Raw genomic sequence first — 21,982 nt, forward strand, 5'->3', positions numbered from 1 at the left:
TTATTGCCTTAATTATGGTAGATTCCATAGCTGGTTTAGTTATTTCTTTTGCCCCCCTACTTTATAGAGGATCTAACTCCTTGTATAAAATCCCCCCAAGATCACCATGTAAAGGGTCTTTACAGTAGTATTGGCCCGCCGATTGGTTATCCAAAGCTGTAAAAACCAACAAACCTCATTTGCCTTGCTTGTATGAGATTGAAATAATATATTTTCTATAAATAAACATTTAATTCAATTATATCACATAACTTGAACAGCACGTTTGGTTCACAGAATGAATTTTGAGGTAATAGGAATGCTATTCCATAAGGAATGGAATATGCAAGGAATAGAATAGAAATTGTATTCTATTGTATGGTTCGCGGAAGGAATAGATTTTAGGAATTATATTATTGTGTTTGGTTGATTTAAGGAATATAAATGAAATATGTTTTAAAAGACATAAATACCCTTATAAATATATGCGGTGGTGGCAGCGATGGTGGTGGCGGCGGCAGTGGTGGTGGTGGTGGCGGTGGTGGTGATGGTGATAAAATAAGAAATAAATTTAATTGGGGGTAAAATAAAAAATAGCAACTTTAGGCTATTCCTGAATTCTCAGGGCCCCCCAGGAATCTCTATTCCCCTTGCAAGGGGAATAGATCATTTCCAGGGGAATAAATGTTTTTACTTTTTACTTTTACCAAACAAAGAAATAGACCTATTATTAGAAATGCTATTACATTTCAGGCCTATTCATCGAACTAAACGTGCCAGAAGTGTAATATGATTCACAGATATATGAAACTTTCATAATTAATTTTCATTTTTATTTTTGTCACATTTCATAAAAATCCTAATTCTCTTGAAATTCTTGAAAATATCGACAAATTAAAGTTAGTTGAACCCAAGGCGCAAATTGCTCTGCTTTTTCGGCATCCCAATATTCTCCCAAAGGGTGCATATAGAGTGTAAATAGTATTATGGAAGTTAAATTGAAACAAGTAACATTATATCATTCATACTCGTAAGGTACATAATTTTATAATAAAAGATAAAAAAAATTATAACACAAGATACATAGCATATTATTACAGACTCAGCTGGATTGAAAAGACGAGGTACAAAATTCATACTCGTAAGGTATAAAATTTCATAACACAAGACACCAAAAAATTATAACACAAGACACATACATATGTTATATATTTACTTATTTTCAAATATAATTTAGGTACATAATTTGTGTTTATAAATACAGAATTTCACAACACAAGACACAAAAATTCATAAATAAAATACAATTACTAATTTGTTTCATGTACAGAATTCATACTATTACAGGGCGTTTGGTTGAAGAGGGGGAATTACGTGGGAAAGGAATTGCAATTCCATGGGAGATGAATTACTGGAAATAAAGTGGGAATTTAAATTCTAGTGTTTAGTTTACAGGAATATAATTACTGGGAATTTCAATTTCAATGTTTGCTTTACATGAGAATTAAAAAGGGAATAAGTAGTATAAAGTCCAAAATGTCCATTGTTGTTGTCATACATTAATTTTTGGTTAAAAAACGGGAGAAGTAATTTTGACTCATCACTAATTTTTTTTTTCATCCTAAAATCCCAGGGGACATGAGATTTTAATTCAATGAAAATTAGGGAATTGCAATTCCTTTCAACCAAACAAGGGAATTTTGTAGCCTTTGAAATTAGGTAGAAATTAAGTGGGAAGGAAATTTACATTCCCTTCAACCAAATGCCCTATTAAAGTACAAGATTTTATAATATAAGACACAAAAATCACAACACAATACACATACATAAACCAAGATTCATAGTGCCCTGTGAATCTTGGTTCATAGTATAAAGATTCGCATATAGAGTCATTAGAGTGTGTCCAACAGTTGTTTGCTTTGATTGTTTATGCTTTAACTGTTAAGCAGACATATTTCGAGAAGGTCGAGGTAGGAAGCAAAGTCAAACTGTCTAATTTGCATCCTTGTAAACCTTGTGCGTGCTCCAAGGACGATAGTAAACAGTATATGAAGTCTGGGTAAATTATATTATCATAATTTACATTATTGGACGGTTATTAAATTGTCCAAATAAATTTATACTCCATATAAAAAGTAGTATAATGGTTGGTAAGGACCGTTTACTTCTTTAGAATAAATTAGGGGAGGGAAGAAAGAATAAATTAGGGGAGGTTTTATTTGCAATTAATATAAAACGAATTCAAATATAAACTAGCAATAAATACAATTAAGATGGAGTTAATTATTGAAATGGTCCATTGACTATAGTGAAATTATCAATTTGGTCTTTGACTATTGTTTTGACCAATTAAGTTCCTCAACTTTAAAACTTTTAATCAATTTGGTCCCTCGTTTGTTTTTCCGTTAGACATCTGTTAACTTGAGACCAAATTGATAATTTCGCTATAGTCAATGAACCATTTCTATAATTAACTTTAGGGTGAACAATTCGGTTCGATTTTCTCGAATCGAACTAAACGGTAAATGGATTCTTCTATACTGAACGGTTCGGTAAAAAACCGAACCGAATACCATTTGATTTTTTTAATAATAATAATAATAATAATAATAATAATAATAATAAGAGTTAATTACCGAGTTATTATTATTATTATTATATTTTAAAAACTGTATTCGGATCGATTTGTTTTTTTTTTTTTTTTTTTTTTTTTTTTTTTTTTTTTTTTGTTTTTTTTACCGAACCGTTCGATATATAAGAATCCATTACCATTCATTTCGGTTCGATTTGGGAAAACCGAGCCGAATTGCTCACCCCTAAAGTTAATTACTGAAATGGTGCCTTGACTATAGCTAAATTACCAATTTGGTCCCAAGTTAATGGATGTCTAACGACAAAACAAACGGAGAAACCTCAAAATATATCACATTTGCATAAATAGGCCTAATGGTTGCAAAAATTAGAAACCTCATAAAATAATTCAATTGATGGCATTAAAAACAAGAAAGATCCAAGTTAGTTCATAACTATCTTCTCAACCAAATAAAGCACAAAAAGTCTGAGGCTCATACCTATAACCTCCCTTATGAGAGAGCAACTTGGTACTATTAGACCATAATGTCCTTAGTAGCTACTACTCAATTATTACACTAAAATAAAGAATCATGAAATTAAGCACAAAAAATTGATAATACTTACAATCGTTTGGTGAAATTAAGAACAATAAAAACTCACTATTACATAAATGAACAAGATTCAATAATCCATAGCTAGAAACAATGTGTTTAGAACCCAACGATGGAAGTCTTCCAAATAAAGTAGAGAAGATCGGAAAAAAGCTAGAAAGAAATTTAAAACTGTGTATGAAAAAAAAATTAGTAAAAGTCCTTAATGATTCTAAAAAATGATCTAGATTATAATATATCCATGCTCTCCAAGCTAATCTTCCTAAGTGTCTATGTTCATGCAATGTAGAAGGAGAGCTTTGGCATTTGAAACAGATGTAACATTTAAAACTGAAATTTGAGAATTAAATTGTTGAATTATAATAATGTCAGGCGTGACCACGCGGTACAAGATCAACTATTTTGTTTTCTTCCTTTTCATTTATCAGCTTCTCCCATATGGCCACGCGATATAATAAGTTTAATTAGTGCAATTTAAATGAGTAAATACCCCAAATGGTCCATCAACTATAGCTAAATTCACAAATTGGTCCTCGACTTTCAATTTTAACTAATTAAGTCCTTAACTTTGCAATTTTAACACGATTTGGTCCTCCATCTATTTGACCGTTTGTTGACCGTGATCTCTGAGGATATATATGTAATTTCATCGCCACCCGCCCTCATCCGCTGTCGTGACACAGTCTACCGCCCAGCCACAAGCCACTGCCCAACCGCCCTCATCTACTGCCATGACACACTGCACCGCCTAGCCTTCACCTATTACCACGACACAATCCACTGCCCAAACACCTTCGCATAATTCATCATTGCTGGCGCTACAACCCAATTTGCAATCTTCATCATCTCCAACGCCACAAACAATCGTGTGTGAGTCTACTGGGCGGCACCGCGATTCTCGTGTCTAACAAGAAGTGCGATTCGGGTCGGGCTAAGTACCAGCTCATGCACGTGGTCCGCACGCACAAGGGTGTCGATAATAAAGCCTACTGCTGCGTTTATGAGTAGGAAGATCCGCAATGGAAAGTCAGAATCAACCTCTCAAAACACCTAATGGTGATCGCCGACGAAGCCCTCAAATCCAACATAACCACAATCGGTCTGCTCGTTCTCCCGCCGTCGGAGCAGCTCTCTTCCTCTTCACCCTAATTGACCAGAAAATCTTCAACCCCAAATGGAAACCCTACATTCCCGACTTCAAATAGGGCTTCGAACACTTCTACGTCAACGCCGGCGGCCGCGCCGTCATCGACGATCTCCAGAAGAACCTGTAGCTCTTGTCGGAGCACGTGGAGGCCTCTAGGATGACGATGCACCTGTTCGGAAACACGTCATCTTCTTCGCTCTGGTACGAACTCAACTACATTGAATCCAAAGGGAGGATGAAGAAAGGTGATAGGATTTGGCAGATTGCTTCGTCAGTGGATTCAAATATAACAGTGCGGCCTGGAAATGCAACCGGAACCTTAAAAAACCGACGATGGACCATGAAACTACATATATATCCTCAAAAGTCACAGTCAACAAACGGTCAAATAGACGAAGGACCAAATCGTGTTAAAATTGCAAAGTTAAGGACTTAATTGGTTAAAATTGAAAGTCGAGGACCAATTTGTGAACTTAGCTATAGTCGAGGGACCATTTTGGGTATTTACTCAATTTAAATCCACAATTAAACCAAAATCACTATTAAAAAATGCACTAATTATTTTCTCCTGAGGGTGTGTTCTAATGGGATCTTTAGCATATATATATATATATATATATATATATATATATATATATATATATATATATATATATATATATATATATATATATATATATATATATATATTTATTTATTTATTTATATATTATTAGGAATATATTGATAGAGAGATTCTAAACAAATTTTTTTCTTAGAATTTTGTAATTATGTTTTCTAGAAAATATTCATCTGGGTCTGAGAAGCATAAAAAGAAAAGAAGAATTGAGCAACTAACTCAATCTCAAAAGGGAGCAAAAGGATGATGCCAATGAAAATTTGTTAGAAGCTAATCTTCATAAAGAAATCAAGGTGATTGTGAGACTATTAAAAATTTTAAATGATAATGTGCATAACAATGATAAGTATCACGGTGACGATGAAAATGATAAGAATGTTGATGGTTGTTTAGATGATGGTGGTCACAATAATAAATCAAATGATTCGTTTTTATTTGACATATATGATCCAAGAAATTAGGATAGGGATGTCCTTAATTTTAGATTAATAGATATTCTTGTGAAAAGGGACTCAAATTTGTTGTAATTTGGCCTATTAACTAGCTCAGTTCTCGTGTGATGTTTGCACGGTACTGCTTCGTGATTGTATGTATATGAGTATATAGAATAGATAAGTAAAATGGAGATGAAGAACACAATGTATAGAACACAATCTCATAAGCTCCTCTTTTCATTAAGCCTTCACCTTCAATTTATAGGGACCATTACAACCTTTCACATACTCATCATAAACAAGATATTAAGTAGAAAGCAAATGAAGAGTCTCAAGATTAATGGCCACTAATTGAAATATTTATAACACTCCCCCTTGGCCATTAAATAACTATACTCATGCCTCGTTAGAAACCTCGCTAGAAAAACCCAGTGGGAAAAACCTAGACGAGGAAAAGAGTACACGAAGTATGTTGATCCATGTGTTGCATCGGTTGCCTCATTAAAAACCTTAGCCTAAGAAAACCCAGTGGGAAAAACTTAGCCAAGGAAAAGAGTACAACCATAAGCCTTCTGGGCATAATCTTCAAGATTTCAAGGGTCTTCAGGACTATCCACTGAAGTGCACCAACATCGATTGCCTCATTAAAAACCTTAGCCTAAGAAAACCATGTGGGAAAAAACTTAGCTAAGGGAAAAAGAGTACAACCATATGCTTTCGGAGCATAATCTTCAGGATTTCAAAAGCCTTCTAGATTGTCCATTCCAGTGCAGTTAGGGGTTGTCGCTCCCCCTGAAGATATCAATCTTCTAAGTCCATGCATCCCAATTTTATGAACATATTACTCAAAAGTGGATGTAGGAAGAAATTTAGTGAGCATATCTACTAGATTGTTCACTTGGTCAAACTTTCTCAACAAGAATTTTACCACTCTTCTGGAGTTCATGTGTGCAGAAGGACTTAGGTGCAACATGTTTTGTAAGGTTCCCCTTAACAAACCTATTACTTGCTTGTGCAACACAATCTTATTTGTCATCATATGGGAAATTGGGGTAAAAATATAACATAACCAGTTTGGGACTTGGCATCATAGGGATCAAATAAAAGAGCCAGTACCCAAATAGCCATCAAAACCACATATTGGTTTCTCACATAAACGTCAAAATCTTTATACTTTGAAAATGCTGGAGGATATGTTAAACACAATTCCAATATTTCATTGTAGAGGGAGCACTAAACGTTGCTAGCAATTTCGTCGCAAATTCAATATCAGGCCTGATGCGACTATAGAACTTCTAGTTCTATAATAGTGCTCCAATAAAAATATCAAGTAATGGGCTTCCAGTCCCAAAATATCCTCATTATCATCTTCCAGTCTAAATTGTCTTTTATCTACTTCAAGAGATTATTGGACAACCGTTAGTGTGATAAGTAAATAATACTTATCCATATAAAACATCTTCAAGACATTTTTCAAGTAGGCTGACTGGTGTATAAAACTTCTTCAAAGAGAAAAGCTCGATCTTCAGGTCGAGACAATACTTGTGTTTCCCAAGTCTTTTATTTTAAAACTCCGTCTTTCGACATGAGCTGATATCACCAAGCTCTCTATGTGTTTCAATGATATTTAAACCATCAATATCGACTGAGATGATCATAAATAAATAACTCCATTAGCAATTCGTTAAGGAACACATAATGGTACATATTATTTGCATATTCCTTCTTTAGGAGAAAAACCCTCAGTCAATAATATTCAAGTCATACAAAGACTTGGTAGTTTAATGATAAATGTTGCGATTTTCACTTTCCTTATTTCAAAAAGTGTTCAATCCATCAGGGATTACAAATAAATATTAGCGTCTAATGCCCCATAGTTTGTGGTCATGACGTTCATCAACTGCATTCTAAATTTATAATTCACTGCCAATGATGTTAATTAGCGGAACGTAATGCCATCTGTTATGAGAGAGAACATTTAATTAAAATCAATTTAGGGTCTCTGCGTAAACCCTTAAGCTACCAGTCTCGTTTTATATCATACCACCAGATTATTTGTATTTCTCTTTTGTACAAACACCCATTTGTAACTTTCAGGGTTAACATTAAATGGTGTACATGTTATAAAGAGAATATAATTTTAGCGAGTTGAGCTGTATATGCCTTAATTGCCCCGTTATACATAAAAAATACCAATGCACAACTGGTGCCTAGCTCTGGATCCAGATTCTCATATAACGAGAACAATTTGTAAAGGCAATTCTGTTGTCGACAACTATAACATTTTTTATAAATTTCTCCCATATATATAAAATAATGGCAATTTCTAATTCAACCAGACTCTAGATATTTCCCAAAGATATTTTTATTTGGTCGTTCCGCATCCCCAGTATTATGATTTTGGGTGCACCTATAATTTTACTGGGAGTTTTCGCCTTCTGGACGAATATTTGCAGGACATACTTCTTTAAGCGATTTCAAGAGTGACGAAATTTTCTACTAGATATAGCTTTCCGCGGATTCTTGTCTTTTATACCAACATGTCTCCACGCTTCTGGCGTCAAGGAGCGTTGATAAATACATACGGTCCAAGTTCGGGAAGATACATGAGACCTAGTCACTCTTTTTATCATTATATATATTGGCAGATTAATTATCTTCTGAACTTCCAATTCAGTTTACTTCTTATGAACTTCTAGTTCAGTCTACCTAGTACGTGGATTCAAATATTGAAGATCAATCATTCATAGAATTTCTCGGCATTCTATAAAATTTGAGCTCTTATCTTCCCCTAATGCCGTGAAATGATCTTCATAAAGTGTGCAGTCAGCGTACCTATTTATATATTGATCCCTTATCATGGGCTCTAAAGATTTAAATAACCGACGGAGGTTTATAATTAACATATATTTGCCCACAAAGGTACGCTATGGTGGTGATATAAGAAAAATATTGCACACTGTGAATAAAACGTAGATGGGAAATGTTTCGTTTTATACCACGTACTAGGTGTTAGGGGGAATAATTATGATATGCAGTAGGTCAGATTGTGATAACAACAATAACATATAAAACTGATGTCCCCAACAAGAAAATACATAGCTTAAGAATTTTCTTTTACAAAATATGCTTTATATAATATGCCTTTGAAGAAATCTGGCTCACCAAACAATATATTTGCCCAAGGCGGGCCCACTATAGCTCATGCCGTACTATAAAATAATATGGATCTTTAAAGCCTTTAAAAATGTATCGCAACATATGAAGTACCCAAAATATATAGGCAATCATCTAAGAGTAACATATATAATCAGATATGAAAGCATACATATCAAATGATATTATAAGGGTACACAAAAATCATAGGGAAGAAGCTGTGAAGCTTGTCAAATAAAATAGATCTTCAAGATCTCTCAAAAATCCTTATCCTCAACTTTTCATTAGTTTCATTCACTGGTTTGCTTCGTGCAAATTCACATGATATAATTCGCTTCCTCATTTGCTTCGGGCAAACTGATATGATATAATTCATCCCCTCATTTGCTTCGGGCAAACTGACATGATATAAGTTACTCCTTCGTTTGCTTCGGGCAAACTGACATGATATAATTTACTTCTACCTTTCAAATAACATTTAAACAAATTACATCATGTATGACATAAATCAATTATCATTCTTATATAGGAGTATTCCATTTCTTAAATAACACAAAATTGCACTAAGCCATATTCGGAGAAATATACAACATTTTGACATCTTAAATTTAGTTAAAAGATGATTATCATAATTTCTAGATAATAGCAGTTCTTTCGAAATTGGTATAGGATATGTAGAACAAATAATAATTCAACTTTGAATTAGCAACCAATCAATTGCATACGAGAGTCATGATTGCATGCATGAGAACAAATTTGAGTAAATAAGCATGCAAATTAAGAGAAGTAACTCTAAGAAGTAAACTTCTCGAATAGTAAATTTCGAATATTTAATCCAAGTAGTAAAATCAGCAAAGTAAAATCACTTTGCCCTCATAATAATTTGCATCCAAAAAATAACTTTGCACTCAAAACACTTTTGGAGTGTATATACTACTTGGTTACGCAATCAGTTATTGCGGCCATGAATTAACTTTTCGGGTGCTTCAGGCATAAACTAACTTCTCGGATGCTTCAAGTATGAGCTAACTTCTCGAATGCTTCATGCTTCAGGCATGAGCTAACCTTTTTATCCATGAATATATTTTCATGAATTACTCAAAAATTATCATGACACCAACCATTTCTTCATTAATACCTCATCATTTCATTATCACTACCTATCACAGTATTTGCTTCAGGCAAACTGGAATCAGCAAGATGAGCTGAGACTCATTCTTTGATGACCAAATGCTTTGGTGTCCGGCACGTAGGGACAAATTCCCTTCACACCCATATTGCTAGCAAATCTGCTTTTGGCTAGAATTTTGCTTCAATGGATTTTGTCATCATTTCCTTGATTATCTTGATCACTTTGCTTCTTATTTTGAACTCAAAACTCATACCACCTCGGCTATAACCTCGACCACAACCCCTTATAAAGCCGCTCAACTAGGTAACATTATGTGCTTCAGGCACCAGTGCAAAACTAACCAGACATGCACTATGATTCTTTATCAACGACAAGTTGTGCTTCTTAGCCACAAGAAGTGCTAAAATCAGCTTTGAATGTTTCTCGTAACCTGTTGCCATGTACTGCTGCTAGAGTACAAGGTTACTCACATGAAAAGTAGACAAAGTATTTTCAAATAAGTATTTCTCTTGAAACTTCTTGTTTGCAGAGTTTTAATTGTGAGGCTATTTTATGCAGAGCTAAATTGTAGTCAGCTACTGACTTATAATCTTAAAACTTAAAATTAAGCTAGTCAAATTGTGTTTGAGGAAGGACAATAGATGACTACTAGTTAAAAAATGGTCCTTCAGGGACTTTCACAACGCAAAAGGAACTTTTTCAATCAAATACTCATTTTTAAGATTGCGGTTCAAGTAGTGATGTATGAAAATGAGAGCTTGTGCCTTCAGGGCATCGGTGCTCTGTGACTTAGCAACAAACGTTTGGCTAAATTCCTTAGATGCCAAATATATTTCAATATCCAAAGCCCAAGTGAAAAAATTGCTATCGACATGAGCGAGCTCAATAAATTCACATTTTTCAATGAAAGGCATGATACAAGATCATCATTTGATGCAACTTTAGGAAGCAATGTGACAACTTGTGGAAAAACCACTATTTTGAATACATGTTCAAGCAAAGGATGAAGAAACACCATTTACATAAATATGCATATTCGTTTCTTAACATTCTAATACAAACACAACAATCCAATGCAAACATAATAAGTACCGATTATGCATTCGATATCCATAGTCATAGAACATACATGGATACATATACATATAATTTGGCATATAACCACATGTATTTACCATTTCAAAGCATCATGGTTCATATAGAGCCTATCTCATATACATGAATTGAGAGAATAAATAAAGATAATATGTATTTACAAATTCATGTATTTACCCAAATTCTTAACCATATCTTGATGAGGGGTTCATCACTCAAAAGTTGTTAACAAACATGAAGAATTATCACTCATTTCATAGAAACAATAATTGAAGGTTCCAAACCAAACTCATAGCCATATATACACATAATATTTAGATATAAACAATGGCATATGATTCACAAAACAAAATGCACAGGAAAAATGAACCAATAGTACCGTTCACCGGAGATTACAATAGAGACTCGTGCTGATAACGTGTTGTAATTTGGCCTATCAACTAGCTCAGTTCTCGTGTGATGTTTGCAAGGAACTGCTTCGTGATTGTCTGTATATGAGTATATAGAATAGATAAGTAAAATGGACATGAAGAACACAATGAATAGAACATAATCTCATAAGCTCCTCCTTTCATTAAGCCTTCACCTTCAATTTATAGGGACCATTACAACCTTTCACATACTCATCATAAACAAGATATTAAGTAGAAGGCAAATGAAGAGTCTCAAGATTAATGACCACTAATTAAAATATTTATAACAAAATTCATATATTGCACATGATCTTTATTTTTATTGGAATGACCCTGACACTAGCTAGAGATATAATACAAGAAGTCCGGATATTAGCTATAATAATCATATACAAATTCTGCTAGAAATGTGTTTTGCATTCACATTAGTACACTCAATTTCTCCTTGAAACTGCTGTTAGATGAAGGCCTCCACTGATGTGTAGTGTAAACATTGTTCTGTAAGTCACTTTCTTCGAGTCATCTGACAGTTTGAACCGGAAAAAGTGTAGAAGAGCAATGGCCACAATCTTCATCTGTCGATAAGCAAAATCTTTGCCTAAACAAATTCTTGGACCAGCCTGAACATTTTAAAGAAGAAACCAAAATATCCTCATCAGCTCAACTGGAAGTAATTGTAATGTCTAATTGTTATATTGACTTTGTTTAAAATTAACCAACTCTTTTTCACTTCAACCACTGTCGGTGTGTGATTCCATGAGAACATGTTTCTAAGAAAAAATTAAAAATTAATCTCAATTTTATATCTGTAAAAAACGAACAAATCATATCAAATTCTATTGTAATTATTGTCAACTTTATCATACAATTTTTTTTTCTTTTAAGATTGCCATGCCACTTTTAATGCTATGTATTGCACTTTTTAATAATAGACTACGCATTTCTAAATAATTTTTAAATATGAACGAAAAAACTAATTTTTAAACTTAAATCATAAATACTAAACCCTAAACAGTAAAAAGTGAACACCTAAACCGAACATAAATCTAAAAAGCTAAGTCAAACTCTAAAATCCAAATTTTAAGTGTATTACACTTTCACATTGTACAACGTGTAATTTTTAATATTATAGAGTGCACTTTCTAATACTGTGGAATGCACTTTTTAACAATATAATGTGCATTTCTGAATAATCCTGTGAAGTGCACTATATAGTGTTAAAACTTACACGATAAAGTTGATGAAAATTGTAAAAATGTCACTTTTTTTTTTTAATTTTTTAAATTTCATCCAAACAATGCTATTTTTTCGGATGTAAGACTAAGATCGGTTCTTAGTTTTCTACGAAGAGCTTGTTCTCATATTATCTACTTATATATATGGTTGTGTTTAATGGAGAAACTTCCTTAGGTGAGAACGTGCGAGCAAGCATTAATGCACACAATCTACTCCAGGGTCTGCATCGTCATATAGAATTGCCTAGCAGTAGATTGTGTGCACACATACTTGTTTGCACGTTTTCACACTACTGAAAATTCTGAAATTTCTGACCACTTAAATCAAGTCGAAAGCCTTGTTCCGACCACTTTTGGTATCCGGAAAAACTCTTGTTGCTATTTCCGACCACTTTTTACTTTCAACTTGATTTAAGATCACTTTCAGGTGGTCGGAAATTCAATAATTTTCAGTAGTGTCACCTAAAGAATATATATATATATATATATATATATATATATATATATATATATATATATATATAGAGAGAGAGAGAGAGAGAGAGAGAGAGAGAGGGGTGATGTTCCAATTGGAACCTCTTTTCCTGTGAGAATCTGCGAACTTGTACATAAATGCGCCATCTATCCTAGAATAGTTTGTGTACATTTATGTTGGTTCGCAAGTTCTCACAAGAGGAGTAGTTCTCATTTGATCATTAATATAAGGTCTTATGAGAATCACCATGCCACGAGTCTATGAGAATCAATCAAGTGCATTAAAAATAAAATAAATTTATGGATGAGATCAATTGGGGTTCAAAATTCGTGTGTGCATATGGGGCATGTACCGTGTCCAATTGCCATAGACTTAATTTTTTAATGCACCAAATTGGTTTTCATAGACTCATAGGAAGATGGTTCTCATATATGATCACTATCATATGCGAACATGCGGATTGCACCACCACGTGTTAAAAACTGCACCAACGAATGCTCCATAAAATAAATGCATCATATAAATGCACCACACCCTGGTGCATTTCTGAACACGTGGTGGTACATTTGTGCATACATAATGATGCAAGATTACACGACTACACGGGAAGCGGTGGCCGCACCAAATTTTAACTATATATATAGATGTATATATATAAAATTCCTTAATACTTACATGAAATGCAATGAATTTAAATGGTGATTCCGGTTTGAAAACCCCATCTTTTAGCCATCTCTCTGGTCGAAATTCCTCTGCGTCATCACCCCAAATGTACGGCATCCTCCCCATTGCATAAGACATGTAATACACACCATCTCCTTTCTTTACTTTAAATCCATCAGGAAGAACATCATCTGTTTCTGCACATCTCCCATCCTAAACATCCATCCAGTAAACACAGTATATCTTAATTAACTTTAAATATTTATTATAAACAATAATGGAAACATTGTATATATCAGAGCTTCTTAATTGAATTGGATATATAATTACTGTTGGGACTGCGGGATATAGTCTCAAGGTTTCTGTCAATGTTGCATGAAGGTAAGGCATTTTCTGCAGAACTTCATCATCTGTAACACTGGCAATGCAATCTTCAACGCTACTAGCTTTCTCATCCTTCAAGTTTCTGAATGCTTCTTCGATTTCGCGATCCAATTTTTCTCCAACTAGAGGGTTTTTGCAGAGCATATAGAAAAACCAGGAGAGAGTGTTTGCTGAGGAGTCTTTGCCTGCAAGCACGAAGTTCAGTATGATATCTCTAAGGTACTCATCATTCATTGTCTTTGGGTCCTTCTTGCTCTCCCTTATAAACCTTGAAAGTATGTCCTCTTTCTCGTTCTTAAGATCCTTCCAAACATATATTATATTGGCTAAAATTAGTATTCAATTAAAGCTATAATTAATATATACCCGGTAGAACTGGCCACAGGCTGGTTTAAGATTGAACAAGTCAAGAAAATCGGGTCGGGCTTAGCCAAAACCTGAACCGACTTATAGAGGGCTGGTTTAGGTCCTATAAAAAAAAATAGTCGGGAGCCCAACTCGAAATTGACCCAGGCTCAGGCCCAAGAACAACCCAGGTGCAGCAGATACAATAGTTATGCTGTGCAACCGAATGCACCATGCGCATGGTGCATACGATGTCGTTTTGACTAAAAACGCGCGTCCCACTTAAAAAAAAAAAATTCAGGTTTGATTCTCGGCAATAGCATTATTGTGGATATATAGTTATGAATTTCTGGATATTTAGTTCATTCATTGTGGATATTTAGTTCATTCATTGTAGATATTTACTTCATTCATTCACTGTGGATATATAGTTATGAATTTCTGGATATATAGTTATGAATTTATGGATATTTAGTTCATTCATTGTGGATATTTAGTTCAATCATTGTGGATATTTAGTTCATTCATTGTGGATTTTTACTTCATTCATTCACTGTGGATATATAGTTATGAATTTGTGGATATATAGTTATGAATTATTTATGGATATATATTTATGAATTTATGGATATATAAAAATGCTATTGCCGGGAATCGAACCTGATTTCTCTTTTAAGTGGGACGCGCGTTTTTTTAACCAAAACGATGTCGTTTTTCATCGTATGCACCATGCGCATGGTGCATTCGGTTGCATAGCATAATTTGCGCAGCAGATATATTATTATATTGGCTAAAATTAGTATTCTTTTTGGAATACTCATGATTCTTTATAAGGTAGTATCTGTTCTATACTTTCTCAAACATTTTTTGCTCAAAGAATATGTTCGAACCTATAACCATCGAATTACAATGATAATCGGGATGTCATCACACTATAAGGTACTTGGCGCTAAAATTAGTATTCAATTAAGGCTATAATTAATCTATATCCTAGCCTGTATGGCCTGTTACGTTATTGATTCATTAATATAATATAATATAGAGAAAATAACAATTTTCTCATGAATTATATGCTTATAACACTTTTTTCTTCTATATTATCTATGTATCCACATTAGCTCTTAATTATTTTAAAAATGACAATTTTCTCACTTTTACACTAAAATGAACATTTTTACCCTTAAAAATAAGTATTTCATTTATTTTTCTTCTCTAACAATTTATTACTTATAATGAAAATTAGAATAATTAAATGTGAAAAAGAACAATCACAAATTACAAATATTATAATTATAATTTTAGGTTAATGCTAGTAACATAATTAAGAATTAAACATTAATAATTCACTAATGTTAATTAATTATAATTAAAATACTAATATCACTAGCATTTGTTTAAAATTATAATTTAATATTTATAAATTGTGTTGACTCTTTTTTGCATTTATTATGATTCACACATATAAATAAGGAGTCAAGCATCTTGTCCTCAGATGACATGTAGTGATCTCTTCCATGTGGGAGGTCATGAGATCGAACCTTAGTGGAGGTGTTGTTGACTCTGTGTGCTTCAAATAGGTCCATGAACATTACTCAAGAAATCAATTATAACCTTAAATTTTCAAAGGTTGCAATTAAGCTCTTAAACATATTATTTTAGAGCATTGATGCCCAAAAACCAATTGGCGACCTGTAATTACAAGTTACTAGGGTTTCGGCAAATCTCTGGCGAGATTCCGACCATATTCCGGCAAATCTCCGGCGAAACAGTTGTGGGTGTCATTTGGTTTCCATCCCCCGCAAAGGAGAAGGCGACCCTTCTGCTCCTTCGGAGAAGGTGACCCATCTGGTCGCCTTCTGTAGTCGCCGAAGAAGGCAACCAAACAACACCGGTGACCGTTTCGCCAGTGTTTTTTGCCAGAATAGGATCAGAATCTCGCCGGAACTCTAGTGACCTGTAATTATAGGCCACCAATCAGTTTTTGGGCCTCAATGTTCTAAAATAATATGTTTAAGGGCTTAATTGCAACTTTTAAAAGTTTAAGGGCCTAATTAAATTTTTGAGTAATGTTCAGGAGTCTATTTGATCATTTTCTCTATAAATAATACGGAGTAAGTTGGTTGACCCTTAGGGTTGGGGTTCAGCCTTTTGGAAGAAGAAAAACTTGGTTGAGTAGAAAAATAAATGAAATAAATGTTTTGTCCTTATTTTCAAGAGTAAACATGTCTATATTTATTTAACATAAAAGGGATGAAAAATTACCATTTTAAAAATAAAGAACTAATTTAGATACATGAATAATTGAGGAGAGAAAGCATATAAGCATATAATCCAGAAAGAAAAAGTGTCATAATATACCAGTACTTACAGAGTCTAGCTGCTTTCTCCGGGCTGTGATCACTTTGTCAACAAAATCACGGATGATTTTGATGCTGTTTCTCAGGGAAGCTTCAGACCCAATGTTGAAATACCGCTTAAGCGTCCACAATGGATCAACATAGCGCCAGTATGTCAATTCATTTGAATCATCGAAGGCCTTCATAAACATTATGCTTTCCTCTTTGCTTGATCCTTGACCTTCACCTTCTATGCAATTCAAATCCACTCCAAACCCCACTTTGAATATAGATTCCAGTGAGCTTCTCATCAGCAGATCCTGAAAATACCAAATCATAATCATACTTGTTTGGCGAGGCCCGTGAAGGGCTAAGTCCAACCCCAAGCGGGTAGGGGATTGTTGGACGGAATCTTGAATAAAGTTACGCCTTTGCTACAAACTATAGCTTTTGGCATAGTAGTAACTGTGTGGTCAGTGGTGGATCCAGAAATCTTTCCCGGTAGGGGCGAAAGATGCGAAAGATTAAAGCTAACGAGATATTTTGAAAAGAAAATAAAACATTTAGAGACCAAGTCATAAATATTGTTGACTAGATTAGAGATTAAAGATCAAAAAATACATAAGATAAAAATGCATTACAAAAAACTTAGTTCCTTGTAGGATTCGGACTATGGAACATTTCATAGTACATGAATGGGGCTTTACCATCAAAGACAAATTAACCTTTAGATAATCTTTGATATATTTAATATATAGAATATATATGGGTGGAGGAGTGGGGGCAGTTGCCCCCATTGTGGCTCCGCCACTGCATGTGGTCCTAACAAGTGGTATCAGAGTCAGGTCACGGGTTTAAGTCTCAACAAGAGTAAATTGTACCAGTTAAGGTTGGCAATGGCAAGTGTGGAGGGTGGGGAATTGTTGGGCAGAAGCCGGTGAAGAGTGAATAAAAGTAACCTGTATAATTAACACTGGGAAGTGTTGGGGTTTGGGAATTATTTGGCAAAAGTCGGTGATGGTCGAAATCCAAACATAATTATTTTATACTAACTTGTTTCTTGTTAATAAATGCTACCAAATATAATTATATTTTTGATGTAGTGGTAAACGCGTGCTCCCAATAATATACTAACTATTTTCTTGTTTTCAGATTGGGTATTCTCCACTTACTGATCCATTAAAATTTAAACCATCATATAATATAATTTATGATCAAGGGCCATCTCTTGAACAAGAGCTATACATAATTTAAGAGATTTTAGGCCTAGCTATTTTCTTATTTATCATTAAATTATAGAGTTAATGCCATATGAGGTCCTCCGAGTATATATATTGATTTTGTCACATTTAGTCCTGAACATTCAAATTGACCATCCGTGATCCTTCGACTTTCAAATTATTGCCATATGTGGTTAATTATTGCCATATGTGGCTCAAATTAACCATTCATGGTCCAACTTTCAAAATTTAACCAGGTCCTCTTAGAAGGACCATAGCTGGTTAAAATTTGATAATTGAAGAACCATCAATGATTAATTTGGATTACGGATGGTAATAATTTAAAAGTCGAAGGGTCATAGATGAAAGTTTAGAATTAAACGTGATAAAATCATGATACTTAGAGGACCACATATGATACATGATGATTCAAGTGTAACAGCTGACGACATATATAATTACCTACCTGCATGTCAAACACTTGATTAGCCTGAGAATACTCTTCCACTTTTCTGACCAATTTCATTGCACTTCTCCTGAAAACTGTGCAGCTGAAATCTCTAAGCACCCTTGTTGAGAATTCAAGACTAGCAACCTTCCTCTGCTGTCTCCACTTGTCACCATCCACAGCAAAAATCCCTGTGCCAAACAAGTCCCTAAGAACATCCTGGTTGTACTTGCCTTTAGCGTACTTGTCGAAGTTGGTCTTAAGTACATGCTCAATGTTTTGCAAATCGGTGGTATATATCTCACTCTCGACAGGCCCAAGAAGCCTGAAAGTGGAGTGCTTTCTGGCAGTCTCAGTTTGATGATCATAAAGCCTGTTGAAGTATATGAGTTGATGAAACACAGTACCAAGAACTGGTGGGTATTTTGGATTGTTGATTGACTTTCCACTGTAAATTTTTATCAGGAAAGCTATGATTGGTATGAGCAAAAGTAATAAAGGGAGACCTGCAAAGGCTAAAATGTTCATGATTTTTATTTTTGTTTTTCCCACAAATCTTTAGACAGGAAAGTGATGAATGAAGAAGAATAATCTTTTGTAATTGCCAACCGCACAATATAATATTATTGCGTCTAGGAAGATGATGAAGTTAATGCTTTTTAATTCCCTTTGTCAATTTCTATGAAGATTTTTTTAAGGTACCAATTAACAAAAAAAAAAGAATAAAAAAATTAGTGTGACTATTTTATCTTCGGATGACATTTTCACAATAATGTCAGTATCCGATGGCCGGTTTTCGTATTGGGAACGATGGGCTGATTTGTGATTTTTAATTGGACAGGCATGCAGGAAGTGTGATGGCGAAATGAAGCAAACTTACAACCACTCAACGACGACTATATATCTTAAATAAATAATATAATGCTAAAATTATAGATTTCAAATGCTAAAGTATGTATGAGTTAAATAGTTAATTTAGACAAATTCTTCTCGGAGACCATCTCATATATTCTCATTCGTGAGACGGGTTGAATTTTTAAAAGTACTGCATTCTTTTCACGTATATATCACAATTTTCATAACTTTTCAATTCTTAATATTACATTTTTCATCATTATAAGTATTATACTTCTCTCATAAGTCATAACTAACCATTAATAATTTATTCATGATTAGTATTACATTTTTCCTCACAATAAGAACTATTCAACCATAAATAATACATTTTGATTTAATTAAAAGTATTAAAGTTTTTTATATATGTAAGAAACAATTTATTCTTGATTAATATTACATTTTTCAGCATAAGTATTATATTTTTATTGTGATCTAACTCATCTTAAGGATCCATTAAACGGTTTCACAGGAGATTCACTTACTAATTTATGATTTAATTTAATTATCAAGTGTGATGACCTTTTTAAATTTAATCTTCGATTACTATTTTGGCTATATTCTACCTTTGACATTCACTATAGTTTCGAACATGTCATTCATATTAATTTTATCTCATTGTAATTTCAAATTTGTCATAAATAAATTTTACTACTCCTTTCAAGAAACAGACGCCTATACTTACTTTAAAAAAAAAAAAAAAATTATACAAAAGGCGTCCGTTTCTCAACAAGAACGGTATTAACTTTCAGTCGTATTCAAAATATAATCAAATTTAATCCTCCACAAATTGAATCATTCACAATAATTCATTCCATTCATAAATAATATTTCGTTCAATCCATCAATAATAATATATCCTCACTAATAATCATTCACAACAATCCATTCAAATTATCATCAATAATATATCCTAAGTCCCTAACTAATAATATAATCATGCATCTACAATAATCCACCTCATACTGAAAAGTAGAGAATATAAACAACCCTCCAACTACAACGAACAATGGCATATATATACCTAATAATACAGTCAAATCCAAAAACAAAAAGGAACGAACGAGCAATGGTATTAGTGAATACACTAACACGGCGTTTGATTGGAAGAAAGCAATTAGGGGGAAAATAAATTGTAATTCGGTGGGAAAAGAATAAGGTAGAAATAAAGTAGGAATTCAAATTACATTATTTAGCGAGGAGAAATAGAATTATTGGGAATGAGAATGGAAGGAGTGATATAAAGACTAAAATGTCCTTGGGTAATAATAATGCTAAAGAATAAGGCTCAAATTAGCCATCGAACGTAACGTGAAAATGCAATTGGACCACTCAACTAAAAAAAGTACAATTAGACCATTCAACATTGTAAAATCATGCAATTTGTCCCAAGTGACCTGCAGTGGCAGGTTACCAACAAGTAATTAATTAAAAATTTTAAAAATTATTTTAAAACAAAATAAATAAATAAATAGGGTTCGGAGATCACCAGATATGGAAGCAAAAAAGGGGACAACAACGGCGAGGCTTTGGGGGTGTTCTGCAAATCGTCGATTGGCTAGCATTGCGATGGCGGGTGGGCGGCGACCGCGAGGCGAATGGCGACAGCATCGGCAGTAGGATGTTCGGCCATCGCGATGGTGTTACTCCGATCTCCGGCTCGACTCGGGGTGGTAGCGCTGATGGTGGTGTTTTGGGTGGGAGAGAAGGCGGAGTGTTCGATGGTGGCGAAGCAGTGGTGCTTCCTGCGGGTGACCATGGCTGTCAGCGTCTGGCTCTCCCTCTCGTTGTTGGTGCTTCTGTTTGCGCCCAGTGGTTGTCTTTCGTCTCTAGATCCATGGAGACAATTGCAGAACCTTTTTAAAAAAATTAAGTTTTTAATTTTTAACTAATTACCCGGTTGGTAACCTGCTACTGCAGGTCATTTGAGATAAATTGCATGATTTTTAATGTTGAATGGTCTAATTGCACTTTTTTTTTTAGTTGAGTGGTCCAATTGCATTTCCACGTTACGTTCGATGGCTAATTTGAGCCTTATTCCCAATGCTAATAATAATTAAGGGTAAAAAAAATCATTTTTCATTCTTTTCTCTTTCCTTTCCTTATTGAGTTGCAATTCATATGGGTGAGGGTATGAATTGCAATTCAACAAAATGAGGAATTGCAATTCGGTGAATTGCAATTTCCTCCAACCAAACACTGTAATTTAGGTGCATGGCCAAAGAATTAGGTTGTAATTGAATTGCAACTACACCCAACCAAACAACCCCTAAAAAGGGTGTGTTTGGTTCATGTGTTTAGTTATCAGGAATGGAAATCAAAGTCATTGTTATTATTTGGTTGATAGGTTTCTAGAACACTACTATGAGATGGGTTTAATTACTCCCTTAATTAGAAAACTCATTCCCTAATAAAATAATGGTTTCATTCCATTATTCCCCATCCTAATTGGTAATTTGATTTTTAAGTTTGGATTAGTGATTTTTAATTTGATTAGTGACCAGGGATCGAGTCTCACCAGCGGCAGTGTGGGAGCAACCTCTCAAAGTGAGGGGGGCTCCTTGTGCGCAGTGAGCACCGGTCTAGCCTCTGTGATTAATGTTCAGTTGAGTCACCATGATTTACAACCTCCCACCGCTCTGTCGGGCCGGGGTGTGGGGGGCCCTTAGGGTTGGGGTTCAGCCTTTTGGAAGAATTTTTTTTTTGTTCATATTGGTGCTCTAGATGTCTTTGTATTAGAATAAATTGTCTTGATTTTTTGTTTTTGTATTTTTAAAACTTTTATTCCCATTATAGGATCATACATAACCAAACAACAATAT

At 34.1% G+C, this 21,982-nt stretch overlaps 1 protein-coding gene across 1 annotated transcript; it reads right to left on the reverse strand.

Annotated features, from left to right (window-relative positions):
• Window positions 1-11,512: 11,512 nt before the first annotated feature.
• On the reverse strand, window positions 11,513-18,967 carry LOC109157568 (cytochrome P450 704C1-like). The gene is made up of 5 exons (XM_019305412.1): window positions 18,285-18,967; window positions 16,631-16,918; window positions 13,864-14,220; window positions 13,546-13,746; window positions 11,513-11,780 (listed from the first exon to the last, which is right to left on the reverse strand). Exons 1-5 carry the CDS (start codon window positions 18,792-18,794, stop codon window positions 11,595-11,597), a joined length of 1,542 nt encoding a protein of 513 aa, XP_019160957.1. The 5' UTR covers window positions 18,795-18,967; the 3' UTR covers window positions 11,513-11,594.
• Window positions 18,968-21,982: the final 3,015 nt, after the last annotated feature.

This window comes from Ipomoea nil, unplaced genomic scaffold (assembly GCF_001879475.1).
Source record: "Ipomoea nil cultivar Tokyo-kokei standard unplaced genomic scaffold, Asagao_1.1 scaffold2791, whole genome shotgun sequence".
Taxonomy (NCBI): domain Eukaryota; kingdom Viridiplantae; phylum Streptophyta; class Magnoliopsida; order Solanales; family Convolvulaceae; genus Ipomoea; species Ipomoea nil.

Bases quoted from the DNA above. Each gene is read 5' to 3' on its own strand.
- LOC109157568 (XM_019305412.1), bottom strand. From the start codon at position 18,794: ATGAACATTTTAGCCTTTGCAGGTCTCCCTTTATTACTTTTGCTCATA. The intron at 14,221-16,630 runs GTAAGTACTGGT...TATGTTTGGAAG, and splicing joins GGAGAAAGCAGCTAGACTCT to GATCTTAAGAACGAGAAAGA. The intron at 11,781-13,545 runs GTAAGTATTAAG...TAAAATGTTCAG, and splicing joins TTAAATTCATTGCATTTCAT to GCTGGTCCAAGAATTTGTTT.